Below are 10,525 nucleotides of genomic sequence, written 5' to 3'. Positions count from 1 at the left end.
CCGAGTGATTGAACAGACTGCCTCTGTCACTCTGGGACTGAGTGAATGAACAGACTGCCTCTGTCACTCTGGGAACCGAGTGATTGAACAGACTGCCTCTGTCACTCTGGGACCAGAGTGAATGAACAGACTGCCTCTGTCACTCTGGGAACCGAGTGAATGAACAGGACTGCCTCTGTCACTCTGGGACCGAGTGAATGAACAGACTGCCTCTGTCACTCTGGGGCCGAGTGAATGAACAGACTGCCTCTGTCACTCTGGGGCCCGAGTGAATGAACAGACTGCCTCTGTCACTCTGGGGCCAGAGTGAATGAACAGACTGCCTCTGTCACTCTGGGGACCGAGTGAATGAACAGACTGCCTCTGTCACTCTGGGACCGAGTGAATGAACAGACTGCCTCTGTCACTCTGGGACCGAGTGAATGAACAGACTGCCTCTGTCACTCTGGGACCGAGTGAATGAACAGACTGCCTCTGTCACTCTGGGACCGAGTGAATGAACAGACTGCCTCTGTCACTCTGGGACCGAGTGAATGAACAGACTGCCTCTGTCCACTCTGGGACCGAGTGAATGAACAGACTGCCTCTTGTCAACTCTGGGACCGAGTGAATGAACAGACTGCCTCTGTCACTCTGGGGACCGAGTGAATGAACAGACTGCCTCTGTCACTCTGGGACTGAGTTAATGAACAGACTGCCTCTGTCACTCTGGGACCGAGTGAATGAACAGACTGCCTCTGTCACTCTGGGACCGAGTGAATGAACAGACTGCCTCTGTCACTCTGGGACTGAGTTAATGAACAGACTGCCTCTGTCACCTCTGGGACCGAGTGAATGAACAGACTGCCTCTGTCACTCTGGGACTGAGTTAATGAACAGACTGCCTCTGTCACTCTGGGACCCGAGTGATTGAACAGACTGCCTCTATCACTCTGGGACTGAGTGAATGAACAGACTGCCTCTATCACTCTGGGGACCGAGTGATTGAACAGACTGCCTCTATCACTCTGGGACCTGAGTGATTGAACAGACTGCCTCTATCACTCTGGGACCCGAGTGATTGAACAGACTGCCTCTGTCACTCTGGGACCCGAGTGAATGAACAGACTGCCTCTGTCACTCTGGGACCGAGTGAATGAACAGACTGCCTCTGTCACTCTGGGGACCGAGTGAATGAACAGACTGCCTCTGTCACTCTGGGACCGAGTGTGAAATGAACAGACTGCCTCTGTCACTCTGGGACTGAGTTAATGAACAGACTGCCTCTGTCACTCTGGGACCGAAGTGAATGAACAGACTGCCTCTGTCACTCTGAGACCCGAGAGTGAATGAACAGACTGCCTACTGTCACTCTGGGACTGAGTTAATGAACAGACTGCCTCTGTCACTCTGGGACCGACGGTGAAATGAACAGACTGCCTCTGTCACTCTGGGACTGAGTTAATGAACAGACTGCCTCTGTCACTCTGGGACTGAGTTAATGAACTCCTTCTCTCTCCACAGCCCCGTGAGAAAGGCCGGATGCGATTCCATAAGTTGCAGGAATGTGGGCATCGCTCTGGAATACCTGAAGCATCGCCAGGTAAGTGAGCATCGAATGAACTGTGGGCAGCCCGAGGGCATCGGGGGCAGGGCTGGGTGATTGCAGGGGTGGGGGCCAGGCCTCAGTGAGGGGGGGGGTCGGAGGTCAGTACCACATGGAGGTCGACACATGTGCCTGATGTGTAAGGGGATCGTGTGTCAAGTGTGGGGACGGGGACCTGGGTCGTGGGCGGGAGGAACCCGTCACTCTGGGGGTGGGGGGGGGCCCTGTCACTCTGGGGGTGGGGGGACCTGTCACTCCGGGGGTGGGGGCCCTGTCACTCTGGGGGTGGCGGGGGGCCCTGTCACTCCGGGGGTGGGGGCCCTGTCACTCGGGGATGGGGGCCCTGTCACTCCGGGTGGTGGGAGGCCCTGTCACTCTGGGGGGTGGGGGCCACTGTCACTCTGGGGGTGGGGGGCCCTGTCACTCTTGGGGGTGGGGGCCCTGTCACTCTGGGGGTGGGGGCCCCTGTCACTCTGGGGGTGGGGGCCCTGTCACTCTGGGGGTGGGGGCCCTGTCACTCTGGGGGTGGGGGGCCCTGTCACTCCGGGGGGTGGGGGCCCTGTCACCTCGGGGGTGGGGGGGCCCTGTCACTCTGGGGGTGGGGGCCCCTGTCACTACTGGGGGTGGGGGCCCTGTCACTCCTGGGGGGTGGGGGCCCTGTCACTCTGGGGGTGGGGGCCCCTGTCACTCTGGGGGGTGGGGGCCCTGTCACTCTGGGGGTGGGGGCCCTGTCACTCTGGGGGTGGGGGCCCTGTCACTTCCGGGGGTGGGGGCCCTGTCACTTCCGGGGGGTGGGGGCCCTGTCACTCCGGGGGTGGGGGCCCTGTCACTCTCGGGGGTGGGGGCCCTGTCACTCCGGGGGTGGGGGCCCTGTCACTCTGGGGGTGGGGGCCCTGTCACTCTGGGGGTGGGGGGCCCTGTCACTCTGGGGGGTGGGGGGGGAACCCTGTCACTCTGGGGGTGGGGGGGGCCCTGTCACTCTGGGGGTGGGGGGGGGCCCTGTCACTCTGGGAGGTGGGGGGGGCCCTGTCACTCTGGGGGGTGGGGTGGGGCCCTGTCACTCTGGGGGTGGGGGGGGGGGGCCCTGTCACTCTGGGGGTGGGGGGGGGCCCTGTCACTCTGGGGGTGGGGGCCCTGTCACTCTGGGGGTGGGGGCCCTTGTCACCTGGGGGTGGGGGGCCCTGTCACTCCTGGGGGTGGGGGGCCCTGTCACTCTGGGGGTGGGGGCCCTGTCACTCCGGGGGTGGGGGGCCCTGTCACTCTGGGGGTGGGGGCCCTGTCACTCCGTGGGTGCGTGGCCCTGTCACTCTGGGGGTGGGGGCCCTGTCACTCTGGGGGTGGGGGCCGTGTCACTCTGGGGGTGGGGGCCCTGTCACTCTGGGGGTGGGGGCCCTGTCACTCTGGGGGTGGGGGGCCCTGTCACTCCGGGGGTGGGGGCCCTGTCACTTCCGGGGGTGGGGGCCCTGTCACTCCGGGGGTGGGGGCCCTGTCACTCTGGGGGGGGGGGCTGTCACTCTGGGGGTGGGGGCCCTGTCACTCTGACTATTCTCTCTCTCTGATTCGCTATTCCAGGTCAGGTTGGTCAATATCCGAAACGATGACATCGCCGACGGGAATCCCCAAACTCACCCTGGGCCCTGATCTGGACCATCATCCTCCACTTCCAGGTCAGTCTGCTGTGGTCACATGGCGAGTGTGAGAGTCCAGCTCACCATCCCAGCTCACCGTCCCAGCTCACCATCCCAGCTCACCAGCTCACCATCCCAGCTCACCGTCCCAGCTCACCATCCCAGCTCACCATCCCAGCTCACCGTCCCAGCTCACCAGCTCACCATCCCAGCTCACCATCCCAGCTCACCATCCCAGCTCACCAGCTCACCATCCCAGCTCACCAGCTCACCATCCCTGCTCACCATCCCAGCTCACCGTCCCAGCTCACCGTCCCAGCTCACCGTCCCAGCTCACCGTCCCAGCTCACCGTCCCAAGCTCACCGTCTCACCGTCCCAGCTCACCGTCTCACCGTCTCACCGTCCCAGCTCACTGTCCCAGCTCACCGTCCCAGCTCACCGAGTCTCACACGTCCCCAGCTCACCGTCCCAGCTCACCGTCCCAGCTCACCGTCTCACCGTCCCAGCTCACCGTCCCAGCTCACCGTCTCACCGTCCCAGCTCACCGTCCCAGCTCACCGTCCTCACCGTCTCACCGTCCCAGCTCACTGTCCAGCTCACCGTCCCAGCTCACCGTCTCACCGTCCCAGCTCACTGTCCCAGCTCACCGTCCCAGCTCACCGTCTCACCGTCCCAGCTCACCGTCCCAGCTCACCGTCTCACCGTCCCAGCTCACCGTCCCAGCTCACCGTCTCACAGTCCAGCTCACGTCCAGCTCACCGTCTCACCGTCCCAGCTCACTGTCCCAGCTCACTATCCCAGCTCACTATCTCAGCTCACTGTCCCAGCTCACTATCCCCAGCTCACCGTCCCAGCTAACCGTCTCATCGTCCCAGCTCACTGTCCCAGCTCACCGTCTCACTGTCCCAACCGTCCCAGCTCACCGTCTCACCGTCCCAGCTCACCGTCCCACCGTCTCACCGTCCCAGCTCACCGTCCCAGCTCACCGTCCCAGCTAACCGTCTCATCGTCCCAGCTCACTGTCCCAGCTCACTGTCTCACTGTCCCACCGTCCCAGCTCACCGTCTCACCGTCCCAGCTCACCGTCCCACCGTCTCACCGTCCCAGCTCACCGTCCCACCGTCTCACCGTCCCAGCTCACCGTCCCACCGTCTCACCGTCCCAGCTCACCGTCCCAGCTAACCGTCTCACCGTCCCAGCTCACCGTCCCAGCTCACCGTCCCACCGTCTCACCGTCCCAGGCTCACCGTCCCAGCTAACCGTCTCACCGTCCCAGCTCACCGTCTCACCGTCCCAGCTCACCGTCCCACTGTCCCAGCTCACCGTCTCACCGTCCCAGCTCATCGTCCCACTGTCCCAGCTCACCGTCTCACTGTCCCAGCTCGTGGTCCCAGCTCGCCGTCTCACTGTCCCAGCTCGCCGTCCCAGCTCGCCGTCTCACCGTCCCAGCTCGCGGTCCCAGCTCGTGGTCCCAGCTCACCGTCCCACCGTCCCAGCTCGCCGGTCCCAGCTCACTATTCCGTGTCTGTACACAGCTGGTGTTTGAGAGAGGTGCTGCACGAGCTGAGAGTCACAGTGAGTCTCACGGTACAGGCAGGTTTGTACAAACCGATCAAGTGGACTTGGAAGTGAAAGCTGCACTGGAATCTATGCCGTTAATCTGCTCAGGATTAACAATTACCTACACTGGTTCCCGGTCTGGGAACGCCTCGATTTTAAAACTCTCATCCTCATGTTCAAATCCCTCCGTGGCCTCCCTGTCTCTGGTAACCTCCTCCAGCCTTACTGCCCTCCGAGATCTCTGCGCTCCTCCAGTTCTGGCCTCTTGAGCATCCCCGATTTTAATCTCTCCACCATTGGCGGCCGTGCCTTCAGCTGCCTGGACCCGAAGCTCTGGAATTCTCTCCCTAAACCTCTCCGCCCTCTCTCTCCTCTTTTTAGTTCTCTCCACAAGACTATTAAAGATAGGAGCAGGAGTAGGGCCATTCGGCCCCTCGAGCCTGCTCCCCCATTTAATGAGATCATGGCTGATCTGATTTTTACCTCAACTCCACTTTCCCGCCCTTTCCCCATATCCTTTGACTCCCTCGCTGATCAAAATGTGTCTAACTCAGCCTTGAATGTATTCAATGACTCGGCCTCCACAGCTTTTTGGGGTAAAGAATTCCAAGATTCACGACCCTCTGGGAGAAGAAATTCCTCCCTCATTTCCGTCTTAAACGGGCGACCCCTTATTCTGAGACTATGCCCCCTAGTTTCAGATTCCCCCATGAGGGGTAACATCCTCTCAGCATCTCCCCTATCGAGTCCCCTCAGAATCTTGTATGTTTCAATAAGATCTCCTCTCATTCTTCTAAACTCCAATGAGTATAGACCCAACCTGTTCAATCTTTCCTCATAAGACAACCCTTCCATACCCGGAATCAACCGAGTGAACCTTCTCTGAACTGCCTCCAATACAAGTATGTCCTTCCTTAAATAAGGGCACCAGAACATAAGAACATAAGAAATAGGAGCAGGAGGAGGCCAATCGGCCCCTCGAGCCTGCTCCGCCATTTCAATAAGATCATGGCTGATCTGATCCTAACCTCAAATCTAAATTCATGTCCAATTTCCTGCCCGCTTCCCCATAACCCCTAATTCCCTTTACTTCTAGGAAACTGTCTATTTCTGTTTTAAATTTATTTAATGATGTAGCTTCCACAGCTTCCTGGGGCAGCAAATTCCACAGACCTACTACCCTCTGAGTGAAGAAGTTTCTCTCCTCATCTCAGTTTTGAAAGAGCAGCCCCTTATTCTACGATTATGCCCCCCTAGTTCTAGTTTCACCCATCCTTGGGAACATCCTTACCCGCATCCCACCCGATCAAGCCCCTTCACAATCTTATATGTTTCAATAAGATCGCCTCTCATTCTTCTGAACTCCAATGAGTAGAGTCCCCAATCTACTCAACCTCTCCTCATATGTCCACCCCCTCATCCCCGGGATTAGCCGAGTGAACCTTCTTTGTACTGCCTCCAATGCAAGTATGTCCTTCCTTAAATAAGGGCACCAGAACTGTACGCAGTACTCCAGGGTGTGTCTCACCAGCACCCTGTACAGTTGGAGCATGACTTCCCCTGCTTTTATACTCCATCCCCCTAGAAATAAAGGCCAATATTCCGTTTGCCTTCCGGATTACCTGCTGCACCTGTATGTTGACTTTTTGTGTTTCATGTACGAGGACACCCAGATCCCTCTGTACCGCAGCATTTTGTAGTATTTCTCCATTTAAATAATATTTTGCTTTTTTATTTTCCCTCCCAAAGTGGATGACTTCACATTTTCCCACATTATATTCCATCTGCCAAATTTTTTTCCCATTCACTTAACCTGTCAATATCCCTTTGCAGCCCCTTTGTGTCCTCATCACAACTTGCTTTTTCCACTATCTTTGTATCATCAGCAAATTTGGCCACAAGACACTCTGTTCCTTCATCCAAGTCATTGATATATATTGTAAATAGTTGAGGGCCCAGCACTGAGCCCTGCGGCACCCCCACTAGTTACAGATTGACATTTTGAAAATGACCCTTTTATCCGACTCTTTGTTTTCTGTTAGTTAGCCAATCCTCTATCCATGTCAGTATATTATCCCCAACACCATGAGCTCTTATCTTGTGCAGTAATCTTTTATGTGGCACCTTATCGAATGCCTTTTGGAAATCCAAATATACTGCATCCATTGGTTCCCCTTTATCCCACCTGCCTGTTACTTCCTCAAAGAACTCTAATAAATTTGTCGGACGCGATTTCCCCTTCATAAAACCATGTTGACTCTCCTTGATTGTATTATGAGTCTCCAAATGTCCTGCTACTACTTCCTTAATAATGGATTCCAGCATTTTCCCAATGACAGATGTTAGGGCTAACTGGTCTATAGTTACCTGCTTTCTCTCTCACTCCCTTCTTTCCCCTCTCTCTCCCTCTCTCTCTCTCCCTCTCTCTCTGTCTCTCTGTCTCTCTCTCTCTCCCCTCTCTCTCTCCCTCTCTCTCTCTCCGCTGTCTCTCTCTCTCTGTCTCTCTCTCTGTCTCTCTCTCTCTCTGTCTCTCTCTCTCTGTCTCTCTCTCTCTCTGTCTCTCTCTCTCTCGCTGTCTCTCTCTCTCCCTCTCTCTCTCTCTCTCATTCTCTCTCTCTCTGTCTCTCTCCCTCTCTCTGTCTCTCTCTCTCTGTCTCTCTCTGTCTCTCTCCCTCTCTCTCCCTCTCTCTGTGTCTCTCTCTCTCTCCCTCTCTCTCTGTCTCTCTCCTCTCTCCCTCTCTCTCTGTCCTCTCTCTCTCTCCCTCCCTCCCTGCCCAGCCCGAGCCTGTGGTTGAGGCTCTGTGGTGCATTTTGAGCTGGGAAATTGGAGCTGGTGAGAGCACAGAGAATAAAGCTGGGACAGGAAGTGTCTCCAACAAAGCAGCCAGTCCACCACCACACCGCACAAAGGGCAGGCTCTCGGTTACAGGGAGTGGGGTCAGAGGGCAGGCACCTCGGTTGCAGGGGTCAGAGGGCAGGCTCTGAGGTACAGGAGTGGGGTCAGAGGGCAGGCCCTCGGTTGCAGGGGTCAGAGGGCAGGCTCTGAGGTACAGGGAGTGGGGTCAGAGGGCAGGCCCTCGGTTGCAGGGGTCAGAGGGCAGGCTCTGAGGTGCAGGGAGTGGGGTCAGGGGCCAGGCCCATGGAATAAAGGGGGCAGCAGCAACATGGATACAGAATTGTCTAAGGGACAGGAAACAGAGAGTAGGATATAGACAGGCTGGTGGAATGGGCGGACATGTGGCAGATGAAATTTAAAGCAGAAAAATGTGAAGTGATACATTTCAGTAGGAAGAACAAGGAGAGGCAATATAAACTAGAGGGCACAACTCTAAAAGGGGTCCAGGAACAGAGAGATCTGGGGGTATATGTACACAAATCATTGAATGTGGCAGGGCAGGTTGAGAAAGTGGTTAAAAAAGCATACGGGATCCTGGGCTTTATAAATAGAGGCATAGAGTACAAAAGTATGGAAGTCATGATGAACCTTTATAAAACACTGGTTCAACCACAACTGGAGTATTGTGTCCAGTTCTGGGCACCGCACTTTAGGAAGGATGTGAAGGACTTAGAGAGGGTGCAGAAGAGATTTACTAGAATGATTCCAGGGATGAGGGACTTTAGTTACGTGGATAGACTGGAGAAGCTGGGGTTGTTCTCCTTGGAACAGAGATAGTTGTGAGGAGATTTGATCGAGGTTCAAAATCATGAAGGGTCTGGACAGAGTAGATAGAGAGAAACTGTTCCCATTGGCGGAAGTGTCAAGAACCAGAGGACACAGATTTAAGGTGATTGGCAAAAGAACCAAAGGTGACATGAGGAAAAACTTTTTTACACAGCGAGTGGTTAGGATCTGGAATGCACTGCCCGAGGGGGTGGTGGAGGCAGAATTCAATCATGGCCTTCAAAAGGGAACTGGATAAGTACTTGAAGGAAAAAACTTGCAGGGCTACGGGGAAAGGGCAGGGGAGTGGGACTAGCTGGATTGCTCTTGCAGAGAGCCGGCACGGACTCGATGGGCTGAATGGCCTCCTTCCGTGCTGTAACCTTTCTATGATTCTATACAGGGGTCAGAGGGCAGGCCCTGGGTTACAAGGGTCAGAGTGCAGGCCTTTGGTAACAGGGGTCAGAGGGCAGACCCTGGGCCCGGTTACAAGGCCCTTTCCACAACTGAGGGTGACACATCTCACACTGTTTGCAGTTTCTATCTCAGAACAACGGCCTCATCCTCATCCAGGTGAATTATTTGCTCCTCCCCCACCCCCCGCGAAATAAAACCATGTTTGTTTGTGTGTTTTGCATCGAATCACATCGAGTCTGCAACACAGAAACAGGCCATTCGGCCCAACTGGTCTATCCTGGTGTTTATGCTCCACACGAGCCTCCTCCCTCCCTACTGCATCTCACACCCTATCCCCCTATCCTTCTATTCTTTCTCCCTCATGTGTTTATTGAGCTTCCCCCTGAAATCCCTCTACACTATTCACCTCAACTACTCCTTGTGGGAGCGAGTTCCACATTCTCACCACTCTCTGGGTAAAGAAGTTTCTCCTGAATTCCCCATTGGATTTATTAGTGACTATCTTATATTTATGGCCCCCCCCACCTAGTTCTGGTCTCCCCACAAGTGGAAACATTTTCTCTACGTTTACCCTATCAAACCCTTTCATTATCTTAAAGACCCTCGATCAGGTCACCCTCAAGCCTTCTCTCTTCGAGAGAAAATAACCCCAGCCTGTTCAGGCTTTCCTGATAGTTGCAACCTCTTGAATGCCTCACCCTCACAGTCTGCTGCACTCGATCCCTCTCTCATTCCCTCTGTCTCTATCCCTCTCTCTCATTCTCTATGACTCTATCTCTCTCTCTCATTCTCTCTCTCTCTCTCCCTCTCCCCCGCTCTCCCTCTCTTTCTCTTCTGTCTCCGTCTGTCTTCCTCTCTGTTTCTCTCTTCCTCTCTTTTTCTCTGCGTCCCTCTTTCTGCATATCTGTCTGTCTCTCTCTTCCTCTCCCTCTCCCTCTCTCTCTCCCTCTCTCTCTCTCTATTCCATTCCTTCTCCCTCTCTCTCTCTTCCCTCTCTCTCTCTCTCCCATTCTCTATTCCATTCCTTCTCCCTCTCTCTCTCCCCTCTCTCTCTCTCTCTCTCTCCTCTCTCTCCCTCTCCCTCTCTTCCCCTCTCTCCCCTCTACATCCTCTCCCTCTCTCACTATCCCTTTCCCTCTCCCTCCCTTTCTCTACCTCTCCCAACCTCTCTCTCTCTCTCGCTCCCTCTCTCCCTCTCCCCCCCTCTCCCCCTCTCTCTCTCTCTCTATCTGTCTCTCTCTCCCTCTCTCTCTCTCTGTCTCCCTCTCTCTCTCTCGCTCCCTCTCTCCCTCTCCCCCCCTCTCCCCTCTCTCTCCCTTTCTCTCCCCCCTGTTACTCTCCCCTGTTTCCACCTCTCTTCACCTGTCTCTCAACCCCTCTCCCCTTCCTCTCTCTATCCCCCTCTACCTCCCTCCCTCTCACGCTCTCTCTGCCTCCCTCCCACTCTCCACACCTCGTGTCTCTCTCTCTCTCCCACTCTCTTCCTCTTCCTCTCTGTCTCTCTCGCTCTCCTCTCTGTCTCTCTCTCTTTCTCTCTCTGTCTCTTTTTCTCTCTGTCACTCTCTGTCTCTCTGACTGTCTCTCTCTCTCTGTTTCTGTCTGTCACTCCCTCTCTCTATCTCTCTCTCTGTCTCTCTCACTCTGTCTCTCTCACTCTCTGTCTCTCTCACTCT

The 10,525-nt window shown here is 55.7% G+C and overlaps 1 protein-coding gene across 1 annotated transcript in view; it reads left to right on the top strand.

The window, feature by feature from the left end:
- Positions 1 to 1,503: 1,503 nt before the first annotated feature.
- LOC137314899 (plectin-like) overlaps positions 1,504 to 10,525 on the top strand; it is a gene marked incomplete at both ends in the record, with an annotated part of 82,528 nt that continues 73,506 nt past the window's right edge. The window contains 4 exon segments of the mRNA XM_067979920.1: positions 1,504 to 1,542; positions 1,544 to 1,582; positions 3,158 to 3,220; positions 3,223 to 3,252. Coding sequence (XP_067836021.1) covers positions 1,504 to 1,542; positions 1,544 to 1,582; positions 3,158 to 3,220; positions 3,223 to 3,252 — 171 coding nt within the window.

Source organism: Heptranchias perlo, unplaced genomic scaffold (assembly GCF_035084215.1).
Source record: "Heptranchias perlo isolate sHepPer1 unplaced genomic scaffold, sHepPer1.hap1 HAP1_SCAFFOLD_521, whole genome shotgun sequence".
NCBI classification, from domain to species: Eukaryota; Metazoa; Chordata; class Chondrichthyes; order Hexanchiformes; family Hexanchidae; genus Heptranchias; species Heptranchias perlo.
This window is presented reverse-complemented; position numbering and strand designations above follow the sequence as displayed.